Source organism: Podarcis filfolensis (assembly GCF_964270895.1).
Source record: "Podarcis filfolensis genome assembly, chromosome: 12".
In the NCBI taxonomy this organism is placed as follows: Eukaryota; Metazoa; Chordata; class Lepidosauria; order Squamata; family Lacertidae; genus Podarcis; species Podarcis filfolensis.
The window spans coordinates 7,758,526-7,781,800 of NC_139614.1; the positions used below are offsets into that span (position 1 = coordinate 7,758,526).

Consider the following 23,275-nt stretch of genomic DNA (forward strand, 5'->3'; position numbering starts at 1 on the left):
GAATAGTGACATGCTGAAGGATGCGAGGAAGTTTTTTCGCGCCATGGATTTGATGTTTTCCAGCGAGATTGAACAGGGACTGGTGCGCAGACAATTGATGGCTTGCAAACAGGGGAGCCGATCGGTTCGTGAGTACTGGACTGAGTTTACAATGTTGATACATAAATTGGGGTGGGACCTATCGGCGGAACCCATTCAAATGCTCTTTGAAGAGGGGCTTTCTTCGGCGGTGAAAGACGAACTTTCCCGGGCGCCCAGGGCGGAGTCTATGGACCAGCTGACCAAATCAGCGCTGACCATTGGAGCGCGCCAGGAGGCAAGAGCCTTGGAGAAGCGGGAGGGGAAAGGAGAGCGTTGGAGGGATTTCCGCATTCCAGAGATTCCAGAACCCAGTTTCCCGCCCGGAGAGCCGATGGAAGTTGGAACAGCGCGCGCGCGCGCAGTTTCAAATCCCAGTGAAGGGAGGAAGAAGGAGGGAAAGAGCGCCAAGAAATGTTATCTCTGCCAGCAGCCAGGTCACTTTGCCAGAGTCTGCCCGCAAAGAAAGGAATGGCAAGGGATGGCGGGAGCTGTTGGGGGGAAGGAGGAGGAAGTCCAGGAGCCAGTAAAAGCCAACGCCTGTCTGCCACTGTCAGGGCACTGCAGACAGGCCAAGGAGCAGTAAAAGTGCCCACTCCGGAACCTCCAAGACCAGCCCTAGTAATAGAGGTGTTGCTAGAGCTGGCAAACGGATACCCACTAAAGACCAAGGCGCTGTTGGACTCAGGCAGCTCCTGTAATTTTATGAGCAAGGAGTTTGCAGCTGAACACCAGATACAGACACTCCCTTTAAGCAACCCCCTGCAGGTCACCACGATCGATGGGAGGGAGCTGTTGGGGGAAGAAGTTAGCCTACAGACCGTCCCAATGGTTATGAGGGTGGCAAGGCACACCGAAAGGATAGCGTTCAATGTAGCCACCCTGGGAGGGGCGCCAGTCATTTTGGGAATGAGCTGGCTAGCGTTGCATGACCCGCTAGTGGGCTGGCATCAGAGAGTGGTCTCCTTTGGGTCAGCACATTGCCTGGAACACTGCAAAGAGGGAAAGGTGCCAGAAGGGGCAAAAGCCTCCCTAGCAGGGACGGAAGTGGCGGACAAAGGGAAGGTGCCCAAACAATACGCTGACCTGAGCAAGGTCTTCAGCGAAAGGGAAGCAGATAAACTACCACCGCATAGAGACTTTGACTGCCAAATTAACCTGGTCCCTGGGGCCCAGCTCCCCGTGGGCAAGCTGTACGCCATGTCAGACAGGGAAATGCAGGAGTTGAGGGAGTTTATTGACAAAAACCTGAAGAGAGGTTTCATCAGAGAGTCCAGAGCGGTGGGGGGCAGCCCAGTGTTTTTTGTGGACAAAAAAACACGGATAAACCGAGATTGGTCGTGGACTACCGGCGGTTAAATGCCGTGTCAGAACCAGTGACTTTCCCCATGCCCAGGATTGATGACATTTTGACCAGGGTGAGGAAGGGGAAGATATTCACGAAACTGGACCTGAGGGGAGCATGCAACCTGATACGAATAAAGAAGGGGGATGAATGGAAGACAACGATGTTCACCCCCCTAGGGGCTTTCGAATATCTCGTTATGCCCTTTGGATTACAAGCAGGCTCCGCCTGTTTTCAATCGCTCATGAACCATGTACTGGGACCTTTGCTCTACAAGAATTGCGTGGCCTTCCTCGATGACGTGCTGATATATTCAGAGAATGAGGAGCAGCATGTAAAGGATGTCAGGGAAGTGCTGAGCCAGCTGCAAGCAAACCAGTTGTGGGTGAAATTGGAGAAGTGTCAGTTCCACACCAAGGAGGTGGAATTCCTGGGGTACCGCTTATCAGACAAGGGATTAGCCATGGATCCAGGCAAGGTCCAGGCGGTGCTGGAATGGAAGACACCGAAAACGAAAAAAGATGTGCAAAGGTTCTTAGGGTTTGGGAACTTTTACCGTAAATTCATCAAGAACTTTGCCCACTTAACGGCTCCCATCACGGACTGTCTAAGCAGCAAGAAGAAATTCGTTTGGACGGCGGAGGCGGAGCACGCTTTTGAGGAATTGAAAAAGGCATTCGCTTCGGAAGAACAGCTCCTGCATGTGGATTTACAAAAACCCATGAGAGTGGAAACTGATGCCTCAGACCGGGCGGTGGGGGCGGTGCTGCTTCAGCCAGGGAGCAATAAGTCGGAATGGAGACCGTGTGCCTTCTTTTCGCGTAAGCTGAACAAATCCGAGAGGAACTACACAGTATATGACCGAGAACTACTCGCCATTCACGAAGCGTTCCGGAGATGGAGACACTTACTAATTGGCGCACAGCATAAGGTGCAAGTGTGTACGGACCACAAGAATTTGGAGTATTGGAGAACGGCACGAGTGCTCAACCAACGACAAGTGAGATGGGCCCAGGAGTTCTCCAAATTCCATTTTGAAATCTGCTATGTGCCAGGTCCAGAAAACATCAGAGCGGACACTCTCTCTCGCAAACCTGAATATTTGGAGGGGGAGGGAGCGCCAGAAGAGAGACATATTATCCCAGAGGACCACTGGGTGTGTGGTGCGGCCTGGGTGGGGCAAAGAGAACTGGTAGAGGGAACGGTAAATGATGAGTACGCCCAGGATAAGCTCAGAGGTTTAAGGAGAGAGGGAGAAGACCCCGGAGGTTTTGAAGAAAGAAACGGGGCATTGTATTACAAAGGGGCGCTATATATACCCGAAGGGGAATTGAGGGGGAGAGTACTCAAACAGCTGCACGACAATCCCACAGCGGGGCATTTTGGGCAACACAAGACCATGTGGTTGGTGACCAGGGAGTTTTGGTGGCCCAAGGTGAGGGAGGATGTACGGGAGTATGTGAGAAGGTGTGACCAATGCCAGAGAGCCAAAGGAGAAAGGCGGGCACCAGCGGGGTTATTAGAACCGTTACCCACACCAGAACGACCGTGGGAGGCGGTGTCGATAGATTTTATGACTGATCTGCCCAAATCCCAGGGGAAAACCGCCATACTAGTCGTAGTAGACCTGTTAACTAAGATGGGTCACTTTGTAGCTTGCTCACATGCAGTCACGGCGGAAGAGACAGCGAAATTGTTTGTAGAACATATTTTTAGGCTGCATGGCGCCCCCTTGAGGGTGGTTTCCGACAGAGGGAAACAGTTCACGTCCAGATTCTGGAGGAAGCTTATGAGCTTGTTGCACGTAGAGGTCAACTTTTCGACTGCCAGGCACCCTGAGACCAATGGGCAGGCGGAGAGGGCAAACGGTATCCTTCAACAATACCTGAGGTGTTATGTCAATGACAGAGAAAACGATTGGGTCGAAAAGTTGGCACTAGCGGAATTTGCTTACAATAATGCAGAGAATGTGTCCACCGGGATGAGCCCCTTTTTGGCTAATTATGGGTGCCACCCCAGGGCGTTTCCAGGGGAAGGAGGAGAGAGATGGAGTGTTCCGGCCGCGGAACTTTTTGTAGAAGAAATGGAAGCGATCCATCGTCAACTCCAACACAACTTAGAAAGGGCCAAAGAAGAATATAAGAGGCAGGCAGACAAGAGCAGAAGGGAAGGCGAAACAATTAGGGTGGGGAGTCGGGTCTGGCTATCAACCCAAGGATTGCCGTTCAAGGGGGGTTGCAAGAAATTGAGACCCAAAAGATTGGGACCATTTGAGGTCATCCAACAGGTCAACCCAGTGGCTTTCAGACTCCGGTTACCGAACCACATGAAACTGCACCCGGTATTCCACAGGTCATTACTGTCACCATACAGGGGGGAAGGTGAAGGGGTATCCACACGGGGGCCAGCCATAGAAGAAAGGGAAAGCCGCAACTATGTGGCGGAAATCATCGACTCCAGGTGGAAGGGTAATCAGGTGGAGTATTTGGTCGCGTGGGAAGGGGAACCGGAGTCGGAAAACACCTGGGTGAAGGCAGAGGAGGTCCATGACGAGATCTTGATCGAAACGTTCCACCAAAGGTTCCCCAGGAAACCTCAGCCAGTAGCGAGGTTCCGGAGGGAGTACTTTGGCACCACCGACGATGAGGAGGAACTGGAGGGATTCAGGGAATCGGAGTTGGAAGGAGGTACAGACTCCGAGGAGGAGGAGTACTTGGAAACCGGAAACAGCAAAAGGTGGAGGGAAGTGTTCGAAACTTCGGAAGATGAGGGAGGTTCCTTCAGGGGTTTTGCTCCCTCGCCTCCCGCAGAGGAGGGGAGGGAAGGGGGTGAAGGGGGCCCTGGAGGGGAGGTGGATGTCAGGGAACTGTCATCTGAGACGAAGGAGGTGAAAGGGCTCATGGAGGGTGAGAGAGACCACTCAGTGGAGGAGGGGACCAGCAGGGGGAGAAGTGGAGTTCCAAGGGAAAGTGAGTCGGAGGGAGGGCTCAGAGACACTTCAAGCGAGAACAGTGGGGAGGTTTCAGGACCTCCCGTAGGGACACCCACTCCTCGGCGGAAACTGTCACGCCGAGAGTCCAGAAGACGCGTTTCCGTTAAGGAGCTTTTATGCTGGAAGAAGTTCCGTAAACGCCCACTGTCCGATACAACGAGCGATTGATGGAGCCATGCTTAAGGAGCTCCATCACAGACAGAGGTTTGGGAACTTAGCCAAACTCTGAGGGATCAGGATTTTACGCACAAGCAGCTCACCATCCCATCACAATAATAATTTATTATTTATACCCGGCTGGGTTTCCCCAGCCACTCTGGGCGGCTTCCAACCGAATATTAAAAATAATACAGCATCAGACATTAAAAACTTCCCTAAACAGGGCTGCCTTCAGTTGTCTTTTAAAAGTAAAATAGTTGTTTATTGCCTTGACATCTGCTGGGAGGGCGTTCCACAGGGCAGGTGCCACTACTGAGAAGGCCCTCTGCCTGGTTCCCTGTAACCTCACTTCTCACAGCAAGGGAACTACCAGAAGGCCCTCTGTGCTGGACCTCAGTGTCCGGGCTGGATGATGGAGATGGAGACGCTCCTTCAGGTATACAGGACCGAGGCCGTTTAGGGCGTTAAAGGTCAGCACCAACACTGAAGCAGGACAGTCCCATTTTTAAAATGTTATCTTCACATCAGGCAATTGATGCAACATCAGCGTATGTCGTTCCCACTGTACTGCTTTTCTGGTTGCTTGAGGAAATGTCACTTAGTCTGAAAACACATCGGGGGAAATTACAGCCCAAGTGCCTGTAGGATATTCATGCTATAATCAAATGTATAATGTATGAGTTGTGTCGACGGAAATTGCCTTGTAAGTCTGATTTGCAGCACACTTGGGCGTCTCTTTTTCCTGCCACCGTTCATTACATTTGTACACTAGAATTTACATTGATTAAAAACGGCAATAAAAAATTGCTTGGCAGTGGCCTACTTAGGTGGACGCGTAATGATATATATCAAATGGCCCTAAGTACCATTAACTTCTGGTACACAATTAACAACATAACAGTGAAGGGACTGAGAATTGTATTTTCAATTAAGTAATTTTAAACCATTCCATGTGGCAGCTATCACTGCATAGGAGACAATTTGCGTGCACTTACAGTCACCAGGCATTTTCTTGACATTATAATGAAAATAAGAAAAGAAAAATGCACTGAAAGAGCTTTCCTTCCCCCCAAAATTAAAGATGCACATAGCGCTTGCTACATGTGGTTGCCTATATTTGTGCAGATTGAATGATTTTCTCTCTGCCACTGCATTCCTTTCTTTTTGGAAGCATAGGGTGGCTTGGAGGAAACTGCCCAATCAAAGTGGTGCAATTTTCATTTCAAATGGTTGCCTCACTATTGTGGTAGCATCTTCCACTGGGGGCAAATCCTGCATAACAAATCAGCATTGTGACTGCACAGTACATTGAGTATCCATTGGCTGTCTTCTCTATTGCTGGGTTGTGTTTGAGCTTTAAAAAAAACAAAACACCTAGCCAAGTGGCAATGATAGGAATGGAACCTCAAGACTTGAGATCATGGGGAGGGTAACCTTTTTATAAATGCGAACTTTTGCCAAAGTTCAGAGATGGGCATGCTACCCTGGTCTCTGCTTGGTGTGACTCAGAAATCACGTGACTTGTGTGTGAGTTTGAAAACAACAGCAACCAGAAACAAGTTGGCTCATTCCCTGAGTCAACCCAAAAGGGTTGGGAAGTGTGCACCTTGGCTCCCAGTATTCAACACATTCTTCCCAACGATGTTTTTCTTCCCTGCTTCTCCTATTTCTTTCTGGTGCACTCTGCAGCGTGTCAAGAGTAAAAGAGCAGTAGTGCTTGGGAACTGAGAGTTTCTCAAGGGCAATATCCCTTGAGAAGACTTCAGTTCCTAAGCAGTCCTATGCCTTTTGTCCAGATACAAAGGTACCTCGGGTTAAGTACTTAATTCGTTCCGGAGGTCCGTTCTTAACCTGTAACTGTTTTTAACCTGAAGCAGCACTTTAGCTAATGGGGCCTCCTGCTGGCGCTGTGCCACTGCTGCACGATTTCTGTTCTCATCCTGAAGCAAAGTTCTTTTTTTTTTTAAATAATTTTTATTAACTGGCCAATCACATCAAATTAAATCACATCACATAAATTCCAAATTACAAAGCCAAATTTTTAAATTTTGTTGGGGGAACCCATACTTCAAGATCCAAAGGGGGATTCAAATCATCTTCTTATTACTGCGTTAGTGTCCAAATCAGTCCCAATCAGTCCAGAGAAAGCTCATAATTCTATCCAGTCTTATCTTGGTGTTTCCACATCATATCTTGTTCATATAATTTCTCTTTTTCTTTTACGATCTCTTCTGTTAGTCTCCTTAAGCCGATAAGCAAATATAATAATCCTGTGTGAATTTCCCGTTCTTCCAATCTAAGTCCAGATGGTTTCCATATATCTCCTTCGTAGATAACATCACTCTTTCCATCATAAATCAGGCATTTTTCGCTCTTAAGTCCCACAGAGAAGTTAATCCACGATATGTAAACAGCTCTATTTCTCTCTTTCTCCTCCCAGACCCAAGAGCTCCAACAATGCCTCCCAAGATGGCGACGGCATTTTTAACTGCGTCATTCCAAAACTCTTAACTTTCCAGCTTCGTCTTGAAACATTGCTTTGGTTCGAAAGTTTATCTCCACACAGCCTTAAATCCACAGCTTAAGTCCTTAAAGTTCTAACTCATTAGGGGAGGGGATTCTTGTTAATCACATAAAGAGGAAAGGAAAGTTTTTATTTCCCCCTCCCCCCTCAGTCATTTGCAATACCGTATCTTGACGTATCTTCTCATATTTTGTTCTTGCCTTGTTATCAGAGATCTCTTCTGTCAGCAGTCTTTACTCCCCCCTTTTCCTTGAAGTATGTGCAATTTATCTCGTCCAAATTGTTTCTTTTGAAGATTCTTGCAAACTAGAGGCGCGGATCAGGGACGGCGTCCAGGAGTGCCGGAGTCCCACAGGAGGGCTTTGTGCCTAGTGCCCCCACCCCCACAAATTCGGGGGTGGTATAGGGCACAGCAGGCAAGGGCCGTCCCCCCCATAATCCTGGGGGGGGGTTAAGGAGGCTAATTACCCCCATCATAGCCTCCAAATTACCTCGTGTGGGTCGGAGAGATGTTATTGTCAGCCATCTTCCGATGCGCCACCTAGTGGCCCCCCCTCATCCTGAAGCAAAGTTCTTAACCTGAAGCACTATTTCTGGGTTAGCGGAGTCTGTAACCTGAAGCGTATGTAACCTGAAGCATACGTAACTCGAGGTACCTCTGTACACTGTGAAACATGCCAGAATGATGGAGAGGAAGGAGAAAACCTTTCCTCCCCTTGCCCTCTGCTTCAGTTACTACAGCATCTCCCAGGTGGAATCTACACACATTTAAAGAAATGCTGTGAAAATGCTTTTAAAAAAACGTTTTGAAAAATATGTTGAATTTGCCTTGGTTCACTGTTGCCATCTGGTGCCACATTTGTATATTGCACTTTACAACACACTTAAAACGTTTTATTTGCAGCTGTATAGCTGAGTCCCCACTCTCTACTTGCAGTTAAGAAAAGAGGAGAGTGGAGAAGATGCACTGGGGGCAGGTGGAGATAGGGGTGCGCTGCAGTTGAGAACCCTTTCCCAGCAGGGGAATAAACAGAAACAGCCATCAATGAAGGTCAGGGGTTCATAGGGGCAGATTCCTCTTTTGAGAGGTCCTTTTAAGAAGTTCATTTCCAAGATAGTCTTGAACAAATTTCTTCTACACCTCTTGGGAAAAGGTTTAATTTACTACTCTGTTATCATAAGAAATTGTGGAGGGAACATATAGAGCGATGCACCGCAGCAAAAATAAAATAAAATCATAAGCATAATCTATTCATCACTACTTAATTCTTCAATTTTGCGCTCTCTCTCTCTCTCTCTCTCTCTCTCTCTCTCTGATGTGTATGATTTTGAAGGCACATGATACTTGCTGCAGCCCAGTAGGTCTGAATCTGAGTGCTTGGATGAGAGACTAGCTAGCACCTAGGAACACCACTTTTTCTTCCATTATACAAGAAAGACAGTAAATGAAGGAATGAAAGCATGAATGAAAAAGAATGAAAGAATGAAGTTCTCTCTAAGCAGTAAATGCTCCAACCAAAATAGATGGCTCTCTGATGTTTCTCGAATTTAGAGCTAGATTCTGCATTCTTTAGCTTGGGTGCTTGTAGCTGCCAGAGGATTTAATTTGACTGGTTAGAATTAAAAAGGTAAAGGTAAAGGACCCCTGACAGTTAAGTCTAGTCGCAGATGACTCTGGGGTTGCAGCACTCATCTCGCTTTACAGACCGAGGGAACCAGCATTTGTCCGCAGACAGTTTTTCCGGGTCATGTGGCCAGCATGACTGAGCCGCTTCTGGCAAAACCAGAGCAGCGCATAGAAACACCATTTACCTTCCCGCTGGAGCGGTACCTATTTATCTACTTGCACTTTTTGGCATGCTTTCGAACTGCTAGGTTGGCAGGAGCTGGGACCGAGCAACAGGAGCTCACCCCGTCACAGGGATTCAAACTGCTGACCTGATCAGCAACCCCAAGAGGCTCAGTGGTTTTGACCACAGTGCCATCCACGTCCTCTGGTTAAAATTGCTAGCATCTTAATATGCCAAACAGATTCAACTCAAAAATTTACTGACTACCTTACATCATCAAAGCATGTATAGGCTTTGTATTTAACAGTCGTTGCTTTCCTTTCTGTCACTGATGAACAAAACACACACTAATGCTGCCTTTTCTCTCACAGAACGTAGACAAGTGGTCCTTCGACGTATTTGCACTAAACGACGCTAGTGGGGACCATGCACTGAAATTCATTTTCTACGAATTGCTCACACGTTATGATTTGATCAGCCGCTTCAAGGTCAGTAATCCTGCAGTGCCCTTCCTCTCTGTTCTCTTGTAATTTACTCAAAGAAGAAATATCACTAACCTTGTAATTCTGCTTTATGTGTGCTATTGGCCATGAACATGTGGTTGGTAAACCCTGACTGTCGCATAGTTGTTGCCTGATTTTAACTAGGATGTTATTACTACTACGATGAACGAGACCAAGTAAGAATCAGTCAATATGGCATCATATTGAAATGGGGTACATTTACCCACTTCACTGAAGGAAGGGTTCCGTGCTGTATTCAGTAGCGCTCCTGTCACCAGTGGCGTAGCGTGGGTTGTCAGCACCCGGGGCAAGGCAAGTAATTTGTGCCCCCTAACCCGTGGATTTGCGCCCCCTAACCCGTGGATTTGCACCCCCTAACCCTAACCCCCAGATGTTGCGCCCGGTGCGGTCGCCCCCCTGCACCCCCAAGCTACGCCACTGCCTGTCACAAAAGTTTTTGATGCCTGTTATGTACTGAGTTGAATACGATCCAAAATGCAGCAGTCTAATTGGTCCTAGAACAATAGGATTCAGAATGCAGCAGTCTGATTGGTCCACAGGAGCCACCCAATCCAGCTCCAGGTGGAAGGGAATCCGCAACCTGATTGGCCTACAGGAGAATTCCGGAATTAGTCAATCACGTGGGGCCCATTGTGTAAATAATGTATATAAGGCAGACATTCTGGGGGAACTTCCATTCCTCCTCATCACTATGAGCTGAATAAAGAACATGAAATCCACTCTCGACTCCGAGTATATTACAATGCCAGTCACACTAACCTTCCTGGCTTTATGGCATTATCGTCTTCCAAAGCAACTACTCTGTTCCAAACTTAAAAATAGAAAGTGTAATTCTGGTGGTCAACAAAAGAGGTTTAAAGACTGTCTCAAGGCAAATCTTTAAAAATGTAGTATAAACACTGACAACTGGGAAACACTGGCCTGCGAGTGCTCCAATTGGAGAACAGCCTTTACCAAAAGTGTTGTGGGCTTTGAAGACACTCAAACTCAGGATGAAAGGGAGAAACGTCTAAGAGGAAGGCATGCTTGGCAAATCCACACTGTGATCAACTCCCGCCCGGAAACCAATGTGCTCATTGTGGAAGGACGCGTGGATCCAGAATTGGCCTCCACAGTCACCTACAGACTCATTGTTAAAACCGTGATTATGGAAGACAATCTTACTCAGCTACGAGTGATCACCAAAGAAGAAGAAGAAGACAATCCTACCCAACTACAGCCAGCATCCCCTTGTTTGGTTCTGTGGTTTAACCATTCCTGTTCAAGTTTCTGAGCAATACCCACTGGCCTGAATCAGCTCTTTATTGTTCATCTAGCATGACTTTGGTTGTGGTTATATGGATGCAGCAAAAATATGTTGCACTTCCTATCTTCATCATTGTACAATCCCTAGTAAATCATTTGTATCCTCCCACTAAGAGAGAGCTAGAGGAAGAAGCTCTCCTTACACCAGGAGGCTGCTCAGGACTGCTGTTCTTCCCCCTATATCCTTCTGACTGGGATCTAGAGTCTGGTATTGCCTTCTCCTCGGCTCTGCAGCACCTTGCCTTTTCTGTCTCCTCCTCTGTACCCGAGCACTTAAAAAATACAGTATGAACCTCCCTGAACAAGAATCACAAATGTTAAAAAGGAGGAAGAAGCAATAGGAAACTATCCCTTGTTTCTCCCTTGAAGATATGTGATATTTGGTGAGCTGCAGTCTGTATGAAAGTATATCAAAATCAAAATATATACGAGAAGTCCTGTGATCCACACATGGATGTGGAAGTGGCACATCCTGTAGGATGACATGACTTCTGAATACTTGAACTGGCTTTGGGTGATCTACCTAAGGCCACACTGAGATGTATTTTGAGTCTCAGCTTATAACCCATACTCAGTCTTCTGTATTACACTGATTCCCATTACTTTAAAAGAAGCTAACCAAGCTTAATTCTTGGATATAGACTGAAAGCAATTAATGTCCACCTTAGTAAAACCAGCAACCCCCCTTCCCACTGGGATATGTATAGTTTAAAAAGTATTTAGGCAATACTATGCCCAATAAAGTCATACTCCGAGAAGACTACTGAAGAAACTAAATTGAATAGGTCTACACTGAGTAGGACTTCTTCTTCTTCTTTGGCGATCCCTCATAGCCGAATAGGATTGTCTTCCATGAACACAGTCTTAACAGTGAGTCTGTAAGTGACTGTGGGGGCCAATTCTGGAGCCACACGGCCTTCCACAGTAGGGACATAGGTTTCCGGATGGGAATTAATCACGATGAGGGTTTGCCAAACGTGCCTTCCTCTTAGCACATTTCTCCCTTTCGACCTGAGTTCAAGCGTCTTTAGAGTCCATGACACCTGCGGTAAAGTCTGTTCTCCAATTGGAGCGCTCACAGGCCAGTGTTTCCCAGTTGTCGGTGTTTATACTACATTTTTTTAGATTTGCCTTGAGACAGTCTTTAAACCTCTTGTTGACCACCAGCATTACCTTTTCCATTTTTAAGTTCAGAATAGAGTAGTTGCTTTGGAAGACGATCATCAGGCATCCAAACAACATGACCAGTCCAACGAAGTTGATGTTGAAGAATTGTTTCTTTGTCACTGGTGATCTTTGCTTCTTCCAGTACACTGGCATTAGTTCACCTGTTTTCCCAAGCGATGTGTAAAAATTTTCGGAGACACCATTGATGGAATCTTTCAAGAAGTTGGAGATGGCGTTTATAAGTGGTCCATGTTTCACAAGCTCTATAACCCTTTGTGTTCCAGTAAATTTCCAAAACAAAGAGGCGATAGAAAACCAAAGGAGAATGCAGTTAATATTTCATGCTAGTGGTGAACATCTGAAATCACACACATTTTGAACATTAAGGGTAAATGATAAGTACATCTGCCATTAACTTTGGTTGATATTTATAACAGAGCGAGACAATTTGAAGCACCATCCATGTGTAAAAATTTTTCCGAGGTCTTACAATTTGATTTTTTTTTTTATTGAGAAAGAAACCATATTTGGATGCTAAGGTCTTGATGCTTAAAATTTCAACAAGCTTTGCCAAATGTACTTCCCTTCCTGTGTTTTTGTTTAGATTCCAATATCTGCTCTTGTCTCCTTTGTGGAAGCCCTGGAAGTTGGGTACAGCAAGCATAAAAATCCATATCACAACCTAATGCATGCCGCAGATGTCACACAGACTGTTCATTACCTCCTTTTTAAGACAGGTGTAGCGGTAAGTAAATGAATCCCCTTTCTTAGGAGACCCAAACAATGTTGTGCATTTTGGGTAGATTTCCTGCATGACCCACTGGGGAAACCCAGCCAGATGGGCAGGGTATAAATAATAAATTATTATTGTTGTTATTATTCATGGCTTGTTTGTGGGATTTAAATTACAACAAACCCCAAGATTTACGAGCACCAAAGCGGGTCTCTGGTTTAGAACCTTTGGATTAGAGTCTGTTGCTCAGATATGTGTTTGGGATTCTAAGTTGCTCCTTCTCCAATGCTTAGAGAATGTAGTTCCCCTTTGGACTGTGGGATTTTGAAACTGGCCAAAAGGTCAGGCAAAAGGAGATTATAAACAGTGGCAGCTGCTTTGGGCAATGGTCCCACAAGTGCAAATTATGTGCATGCCACAGAATATATAATGCCTCAGAGCTTCAGTACAGTTTTAGCCAGTGGCCATAATGTAAATATTGCTATCTTTTTTTCTACTAACTTGGCAAATGCACCCTAAATCCATGAGTTGATCTACTCCTTTGGTATTCAGGGGAAAAAAACTTAACTGCATGGCAAAATGGTACAAAATTTAGGATACGGAAAGAAGAATAAAGTGAAAACAAATACAAAATAATAGTAACAACCATTCTGAGATAACTACTGTGTTTTGTGAAATTGTTCTAAAATTATTTACATTTAAGAAGGCCCCAAATTGTAGCTTTGGAAGATTTGGAAATCGTGGAAAGACAAAAATATAAGAAAATATTTTAGGCAGTGTTCTTTTCTCCTGCATAGAAAGCATATGCACTTTTATCTTTTTCAAAGCTGACACAAAAAACATAATATTTAATTGGGCAAGTGTGGATGATTCATGGCAATCAACTTCTGGCAGTGCTCCTTGGTTGATGTTTGGCAAAAACATGATGCGTCAAAGCTGAGTACAAACAGCTACGTGACCCTATTCTGTAAAACTGCTGTCGGGGGCACTGTATATTGCTAGCAGTCAATTTACCTTCACCCCACACAGATTATAGGCATAACAAGTGACCCACTTCTGAGGGGGCAAGAGGTGTAATGCCAATAAGTGAGCAACATTATTGAAAATGCTATTGTTCCATTTTGGGACCCGGGTGGCGCTGTGGGTTAAACCACAGAGCCTAGGACTTGCTGATCAGAAGGTCAGCAGTTCGAATCCCCGCAACGGGGTGAGCTCCCGTTGCTCGGTCCCTGCTCCTGCCATCCTAGCAGTTCGAAAGCATGTCAAAGTGCAAGTAGATAAATAGGCACCACTCCGGTGGGAAGGTAAACGGCGTTTCCCTTGCGCTGCTCTGGTTCGCCAGAAGCGGCTTAGTCATGCTGGCCACATGACCAGCTGTATGCCAGCTCCCTCGGCCAATAAAGCGAGATGAGCGCCGCAACCCCAGAGTCGGTCACGACTGGACCTAATGGTCAGGGGTCCCTTTACCTTTACCTTTATTGTTCCGTTTTAGAGGTGGATTGGTCCAGCATTGCAACCAAGCACCTGTTGTCAACCAGACTGGCCGCATTTAATGGTTCAGAAGCTATTTAGTAAGGGTGCAGAGAACTTAGAACCTGCGTGTGAGTGTTTATTCAAAACCTGCCAAGGAGTCCAATTCACTTTGTTGCATCTTTAAATACTTTGTCAAAGGTTCCCATTCATCTTTAAAGTCACAGTTATCCTTGTCCTGTAGTTTATATGTCAATTTTGCCAATTCTGCACAATCCATTAATTTCTCTTGCCATACTTCTTTAGTCAGAATTTCCTCGGTTTTCCCTCCTTGTGCTATTAAGACTCTCGCCACCGTTGTTGCATACCTAAAGATGTTTCTCAACTTCTTTGGCAGGTCTTTTCCTACAATCCCTAACAAAAATGCTTCAGGTTTTTTAACAAATGTTAGATGGAACATTTTCTTCAATTCATTGTATATCATTTCCCAATTTTTTAAAATTACATTACAATCCCACCACATGTGATAAAATGTCCCCTCTTTATCCTTACACTTCCAACATATATTTGAGCTAGTTTTGTACATTTTCCCTAACTGCACTGGTGTCATATACCATCTATACATCATCTTCATATAATTCTCCTTCAACAAAGAACAATCTGTAAATTTTAGATCAATTTTCCATAACCTTTCCCAATCTTCTATCATAATGTTGTGACCTAAATCTTGTGTCCATTTGATCATGACTGATTTTACCTCTTCATTGCTTCCTTTTTTAACTAGTTGCAGTCTAGTGTTATATCCAAAGCCAGGCAAACTATGGTTAGTCTTAACCAGGCATAGGCAAACTCGGCCCTCCAGATGTTTTGAGACTACAACTTCCATGATCCCTAGCTAACAGGACCTATGGTCAGGGATGATGGGAGTTGTAGTCCCAAAACATCTGGAGGGCCGAGTTTGCCTATGCCTGGTCTTAACTATGGTTTACTGAAACAGACCAACTTCAACCCAGGAGTTTTGAAGCTGGCTTGTTACAGTCAACCAGACTGGCCACATTTAATGTTTCAGAAGCTATTGAGTAAGGATGCAGAGAACTTAGAACCCGAGTGTGATGAATAAATGCAGGTTCTAGTCTAAGGTCTTGGCTGCATGAAATCCGGATTGATGTTAGTTAACAGGAAAGCCAAATTTGATTCATGTGCAAAAGAAACAGTGGGGCAGAGTCGACAGGCCTTTCCCCTTCCTTTTTGCTGAAAACAGGGGCTTTGTTAATAAAATTTCGAAAGGATAAGCCAGCCTAAGGGCAACGCTACCCACACATGCTATGATTACACAAACCTTGACATCAGGAAATGTAATGAAGGTCCTGCACTTTTCTCAAAACAGTCCAAAGAAACATTAGCAGTGCCATATAGTTTTCTGCAAGAGCTAATGTAGCAAATCAGAGAAAACTTGCTCCCTTAATAGGGATTTGAGGGAAAGGGCTCAGTGGTAGAATCTATTGCAAGTGTGCTTTCAATCTCATTTCTCTCATTAAGAACCCTTCAAAGAAATCTATTCATTTCAACCCAATAAGCAACCTAATAACATTTTGCCCCGGGACATTTTTATGTTACTCTTGTAACTTTCGAGTAATACTGCCAGTCCATCATAATTATATTATCCATAGCACTAGCCCCAAGGGTCTAATGATATATCATAAACCGGATTCAAGGAAAAATTACAAGGATCATCATAGATAAAATCACACCAAAAATAGTACCACCTAGCAGTGACTATAATAACAACAACAAGCATTCGCTTGGGGGGATATAAATGTTTTGTTGAAAGGTTTTCTTGAATGAAGATATTATTATTAATTTGGTTTTTTAAAAATATCCTTTCCAGTGTTTGCTCAAGGTGACAGACAAGGCTGAAAAATACATTAACAATAAACACAAAAATTCAGTGGGTTGGATTCACATTAAGACTGCAAGTCTAACAAATTTACCTGGGTTTAAGTCTCCTTGAACTCAGCAGGGCATATTTCTCTGAAGAAAAGCATTGGGTTGTGCTGCAAATTAGCTGCACTTGGTTCCAGCTGAAATCGGTGGGATTTAAGAAATGACTTAAGCTACCACTGAAATCAGTGGGGCTTAAGTGCTGCTAAACTTAGCCTAGATTCAACCAACTAAAATTAGTTCATAAAACAATAAACATTGTCGGTAAACAAGAGCAAGTGATCTCTAGGAGGAGTGCAAAGTAAATACAGTCACACCTCATGTTATGTCCGCTTCAGGTTGTGTGTTTTCGTCTTGTGTTCTGCAGCAACCCAGAAGTACCAAAATGGGTTACTTCCAGGCTTTGCCGCTTGCACCTGCGCAGAAGCACTAAATCGTGCCATGCGCCTTTGCAGACACGGTGCTTCGAGTTGTGGGCTTTTCATGTTACGGACGGGCCTCCGGAATGGATCCCGTCCGTAACACGAGGTACCACTGTAGAACTATGACTTCAAAAGGGTGTTCATCTCCATCTCTCAGCATTTATACCAGGCACCCCCAACCTGCGGCCCTCCAGATGTTTTGGCCTACAACTCCCATGATCCCTAGCTAACAGGACCAGTGGTCAAGGAAGATGGTAATTGTAGTCCAAAACATCTGGAGTGCCGAAGGTTGGGGATGCCTGATTTATACTGTTCCACAAAATGGGTACAACAACATAGGACTCAGCTATAGAGTTGCAAGTATAATGTTTTAAGTGCATTATACAAATGCGTCCCTAGATGGCGCAGATGAGCTAATGGCAAATCCCATATATATTTCACAACGTTTTTCTTCTTTTTTTAAAAGCATTTTCACAGAGATTTTTTTTGTATCTGTGTAGATTCATGGACAGCTCTATCCCATACACTAGTGCCATGTATGTTGCCAGTGTGGTGTAGTGATTATGAGCGGTGGACTCATAATCTGGTGAACCGGGTTCGCTTCCCCGCTCCTCCGCATGCAGCTGCTGGGTGACCTTGGGCCAGTCACACTTCTCTGAAGTCTCTCAGCCCCACTCACCTCACAGAGTGTTTGTTGTGGGGGAGGAAGGGAAAAAGAGATTGTTAGCCGCTTTGAGACTCCTTAGGGTAATGATAAAGTGGGATATCAAATCCCTAGCTGCTGCTGCTGCTGCTGCTGCTGCTGCTTCTCCTTCTCCTCCTCCTCCTCCTCCTCCTCCTCCTCCTCCTCCTCCTCCTCCTCCTCCTCCTTCTTCTTCTTCTTCTTCTTCTTCTTCTTCTTCTTCTTCTTCTTCTGTCCCTAATAGCCTGCACTCCCAATCCAGCAGTGTTTGTGAATAGCTCTGTGCAACAAGCTGTTGATTTGGAAGGGAGGGAAGAGCAGAGGCAGCTACACATCTGTTCTCCTGATCACTTTCAGGAGGAAGTCAGAAGTCAGCTGGTCAGAAGGGAGTTTCCTCTTTGGGGATCCATAATTAGCTACAGAGCTTTGCGAGTCTAATCTGCCTTAAAAAAATTATTTTAAAATTTATATACCGCTTGATTGCTGCGTGTGAAGACCCCCGAAACCACCCCCAAATCAAACACAATAGACACAGAAAAATTTGTTTAAGGTTTTTGGCAATAATTTGGCCACAACTTTATTTATTACAGCATGTGAGTGGTTGCTTAGGCGTTGGTTCGGACTACCTGACCCAGCACTCAGGCAACTGGGCGCCACCAGAGGTCAGTAAGGGAAAACATACTGGGGGAGCGCAGAAGCAGATTCCATCTCTTAGTTCACCCCAGTTGCTCCCGGGGACTCTGGCATGGCCCTAACCCCTGGGAGGGAATCGGACAAAAGCAAGGCGAGCCGCTGGGTTCCTTTCATGGAATTCCCTAGCAGTAGCAAAAGAGGGGCAGGCACAGACAACCACATCCCCTCCGCAAAACACCGAACCAATGCCTAAGCGTCAACCTTACAAAGTTGTGAGGATTTGCGTGTCGAGGTCCCCCAAGCCACCCCTAAATAATTCACAATTCACACATAATTTTTGTTTAAGGTTTTTGGCATAATTTTGGCCACAGCTTATTAAAATACATAAATGTGAGTGGTTGCTTAGGCATTGGTTATGACTATCTGTCCCCACGCCCAGGGACAGAATTGACTTCCGGATTCCAGCAAAAGCCAGTAAGGGAAAACAATATTGGGGAGAGCATGGAGACGGGCAGCAGACTCTCATCCCCCCCACATGCTCCTGGGGGGTTGCACGGCCCTAAGCCCCCTTCAGGGGTACGGACGAAAGAATGGCAAGCCCCTGGATTCCTTTAACAGAATTCCCTTTCTGCAGCAGCATTGGAGGGGCAGGCACCGCCAATCCTTACCCCTCCACCAACCAATTTTTTAACCAATGCCTAACCGCAACCTTACAAGTTGTGACGATTTGCTACGCAGTAGGCAAAAACCAAATGGCACCAGCCAATCAGCCAAATGGACAAAATTCCTACCAGGCCCCTGCCTCAAAAACAGACGACCCCATGACAGACATAGCAAGGTCAACGCAATAGCCCTAGATTAGGGAGGGTGGGCGAGTGATCCGATGCATGCAGCAAAAGAGCCCAGTCAGTGCTGCGTGACTTGATTTTATAACCTTTGGTCCATCCCCCTAAACGGCAACACCAAAATTTGCCCAGTAACCCAACCGCCTAATCAGTGTGGATGGTCTTCCATACTAACCCGCCCAGCAACAGAGGGGTAGCCTGTCAGACCCCACCGCAAAGCGTGCTCTCTGTGAAAGAGAACACGCTTTGCTACGCGGTAGGCAAAAACCAAATGGCAGCCGCCAATTGGGAAAGTGGCAAAATTCCTACCGGGCCCCCGCTCCAAAGCAAACGACCCTAGACAGGCATAGCAAGGTCAGAAAACGCAACCCTAAATATAGGGAGGGAGGGAGGGAGGGAGATCCGCTGCACGACACGAAAAGAGGAAGCTAACACGACGTGCAGCAGCATAAATAGCCCCGCGGTTGCCAATCAGAGCCCAAACAGGCAAATTTTTTACCCCGGCAAACGAGGGGCAGCCAATGAGATGTTGTGGCCATCTAAACGGTCCTGCCCGAGCAACCAGGAGGCAGCTTGGGTGATCTCACTGCAACACGTGGCTCTACATGATGGAGGACACGATTTAACAAACAAAAGCAAAGCTCAAAGTGGTTCCTGTTTAATGGAATCCGAGGCCCAACCTACATGCGATGGGAGACATTGTGATGTGAGAAATCTCTGGATATCTCTGACAACATCTGTTGTGTATGGGCTGGAGAGGGTTCTTAGGTCAGTGATACTGGAAAGGGGGCTTCATAACATGCCCTTTTCCTGACTGAAATATTGTGCCCCTCTTTTTCCTGCAGCGAGGCTAATTGTAGCACCAGTGCGTTGACTTCGATTGGGAATATATTGCAGTTCAGGCCTCCCTTCTCCCCAGACTTCTTCAAAGCTTTTAAAAAGACACTGGCAAATCTGGATTGGCCCTTATTAGCAGACCTTAGTGCACATGGAGATTCTTCTCTTAAATGCTGCAGAATATGTGTATTGTGATGAGTTTGAGAAGCCATTGTTATCTTTCTGGATCTGTTTGTTGGTGCTGAGGTTGCAAGGAAAGGCCAGAAAATGGACCAGATTAAAGGCTAGTTATCCAATTTAACTGGATTATGCATGATACTGATAAAAGGCCGAAAGTTTAAAAAATAAATAACCCCCCCCAGAGAAGCTATGTAACTTGGGATTCTCTGTGCAACCTGCGCAGATCATCATCGTTATGCACAGTCATAGGGACAAATGGGAAACAAAATTATTGCTTCTTCTTCTTTTTGCCATATTTCTCTTTGCTATTTTCAACACATTAATTCAGTTTGCGATGTGGAAGCTTCTCTTAGTCATCCCCTTCGCTACACAAATAGTAAATCCTTTTTTTCAATTCAGACTGCCTTGCTTAGTGGCTCAGTCCTTAGAAGATTGTAATTCTTTATTTCTTCACACCCCCTGTTGTGGTTCTAGGGGTTGCTCGTGCGTAAATCGACACCACACCTGGCTAGGTTACCTGAGTGAACCCTTTCTGTCTGGACAGCCACTCACCTGTGGCTGTCTCAATCACTGGCAGAATCCGTCAGTGGGCATTTCTTGAACTTCTTCCAGCAAAGAAGCTCTTTGACGCCTAGTCGCCGCCTACTCTCCCTGCGCGGAAGCCTTCTGCGCAAGGAGGGTGTGGGCAGCGGAGGACCCGTGCTCTCCCCGCTGGTCTCCGGCGAGGAGTCATGGAGCCACCTCGCCGATTCCCCCATCTGCCCCCCTTCTCCACTGGTGCTACGCTGAATTCCTTCCCCAGAAGATGGGGTGCTTCTCTCCCTCCCGGGACGCTCTCCGGAACCCCTCTGGAGCCCTCCCTCTCCCTCTGGCTCCGATGGCAGTTCCCTGACACCCCCCCCTCCATCCTTTTGTTTGACAATTTCTTTATTCTCCTCGCCATCTAGTAAAAACTACAGATAATTTTCTCTTCTAAAAAAAGCAAAACCTGTTCTCTATGCCAGCGAGAATTATGTTTCACAGTCCCAGGTTTTTGTTTTAAAAAAGATTATAACCTGTTCCTCTATGAGGAATTTAGTAATGGTGAATGACCTAACCTGAAATACATTTTGTATTTCTTTTCTATACAGCTGCCAAAAAATGTTTTTAAATTTAAAATTTTTTTTGACTGGGCTAGAATGACTCTTGTAAAGGTAACGAGTAGAAACAGTGGAAAAGATGGTAAATAGAATATTAGATACAGTTGGAAAGGCATAGAACATAGAATCCCATGGACCCAAGTAGGAGGTGGAAGGAAGTCGGGTGCAAACAAAGTCACAACAAAATAAGTAACATAATATTTATTTTCTTTTTTGTTTATGCATACATGTTAAACGCTGGAATGTTTATTGTGTCAAATTGTTTGTTGTGAATACTTATGTGCATGAAAAGGATGGCTGTAATCTAATTGAAAAACCAATAAAGTTTTGTTTTTTTTAAAAAAAAATGAAATACATTTTGTATTTCACTGTGGATCAGAAAGGTGTGCTTTCATGGCCCAGGGTCCTACTTTATACAGGACAGTTCTCTATTTGAAGGGCTGCCCAGTGACATCTGAAAGTGTCTTCAGTTTGAAAAGCAGCCGGTCCACATCTGATTTAAAGACTGATAAGAAGAGAGAGCTGGGACGTGGGTGGCGCTGTAGGTTAAACCATAGAGCCTAGGACTTGCTGATCAGAAGGTTGGCGGTTCGAATCCCCGCAACGGGGCGAGCTCCAGTTGCTCGGTCCCTGCTCCTGCCAACCTAGCAGTTCAAAAGCACATCAAAGTGCAGGTAGATAAATAGGTACCGCTCCGGCGGGAAGGTAAACAGCGTTTCCGTGCGCTGCTCTGGTTCACCAGAAGCAGCTTAGTCATGCTGGCCACATGACCTGGAAGCTGTACGCCGGCTCCCTTGGCGAGATGAGCGCCGCAACCCCAGAGTCTTCCACGACTGGACCTAACAGTCAGGGGTCCCTTTACCTTTACTTTAAGAAGAAAGAGCAGGAAGCCTGGAAGCTGTAGATCAACAGTTCGCACCCAGATAGTAGAATAAGCAGGTCCATAGGTCACCTGAGCAAAGTCATCCCCACTATGGTGAGATGCATTGCATTTCTAAATTACCATAAACAATCTCTAGTCTTCTTTTTTTGACAATGCATAAGTGGCTGCTGTAGTTCATTGGTAGAATGCATGATTTGCACGATGAAAACCCCAGGTATAATTCATTTAAAAGAATTTCTAGTAGCAAAGTTGCAAAGCCAACTGCCTCAGATCGTGGAAGGTCTGCAGTGAAAAGTGCACCAGAGTGTAGTGTTCTAGGCTAACAGGTAGAACATGCCTTACAAAACAAAACGCCTGTCAAAGTTTGGAAGGGGTGCCATGTGGTCTGACTGATGTTAAATCTTTTTCTTTTTTCTTAGCACTGGTTGACAGAGCTGGAAATCTTCGCTATGATCTTTGCTGCTGCCATCCACGACTATGAGCACACCGGAACCACAAACAACTTTCATATTCAGACACGGTGAGTCCATTCAGAATCATCGACAAAAAGTTGTGAAGGTAGAAACAGTAAGAAAATCAGTAAACAAAAACAAAGCATCCATATAATATTCATATGAAACTGCTTTGGGGTTGTGGGGGCAGATTAAACTAGAGTCTGCAAACACTTGTATGTTGATTTAATACTGCTTGTTGAAAAAATTCAGATTACAAATCCTAAATTTGGCACATTTTGTTCCCAAATCCTGAGCAGTGGCGTAGCGTGGGTTGTCAGCACCTGGGGCAAGGCAAGTAATTTGCGCCCCCTAACCCGTGGATTTTAGTAGGGGCAGAGAGCTGCGAGTACGAGCGCGCCCCCCAGATGTTGCGCCCGGTGCAGCCGGCCCCCCCTGCACCCCCCACGCTACGCCACTGATCCTGAGGCTATTTTTTCCCCAAAGAGGAGTGAGTGTTGCTCTTTACAAATGATTATAATCAATTTTCTAGTTTATTTTAAACATTTCAAATATTGGGTCTCTTTCGGCTTAGGTAAATTTTGATCTCTTACTGTCAGGTATTTAAATTCATAGTGTAGTGGTACAACAAGGAGGACAAGATGAGCTAGAACTAGTTCCTTTTTTAAAAAATAAACTTTCAAAGCACTGGAGGAGCATAACATGGAACCTCTGGTTTTGATGGCAGCTGCAAATATTAACAGATGGATGGAAAGAATAAGGTATTTGTGCCTGCATGTGACTGTAAACGTTAATATATTACTTATGAAAAAAATCCGATGGGGAAGTTTTGAACTGAACTATTACTAAATGAGAAATGGATAAGGTTGATTATTTGGGATCTCTGTGGTATTAATGTAGCATTTTGTTGTGAATCAAAGCTCATAGTTCATTCATATTATGGAATGCTGTGTGTGTGTGTGTGTGTGTGTGTGTGTGTGTGTTTCAATGCAAGGTTCCAGTCTTTAAATCAGAAGGAATAAAAAGAAGTTCAGATAGATGGAGCTAATCACTTTGGAGCTAATAATGAAGAAAAATAATCCTCCATAACTTTAGTGCAAGATTTTCAATATTTCAGTAAGTGGTGAGAACTGATTAAGAGTTGAATAACAGTCTCATGATTTCAGCCTTATTA

At 45.3% G+C, this 23,275-nt stretch overlaps 1 protein-coding gene across 7 annotated transcripts in view; it reads left to right on the forward strand.

The window, feature by feature from the left end:
* Positions 1-23,275, forward strand: part of PDE1C (phosphodiesterase 1C) — a 343,488-nt gene that overhangs the window by 274,952 nt on the left and 45,261 nt on the right. For all 7 annotated transcript variants that reach the window (XR_014540117.1, XR_014540118.1, XR_014540119.1 and 4 more), the window contains 3 exons: positions 9,260-9,376; positions 12,489-12,629; positions 22,069-22,169. Coding sequence is in view for 3 of the 7 variants with exons in the window: in XM_083577923.1 (XP_083434049.1) it covers positions 9,260-9,376; positions 12,489-12,629; positions 22,069-22,169 (359 nt within the window). In the remaining 4 variants the exon portion in view is untranslated. The remainder of the gene's footprint in view (positions 1-9,259; positions 9,377-12,488; positions 12,630-22,068; positions 22,170-23,275) is intronic.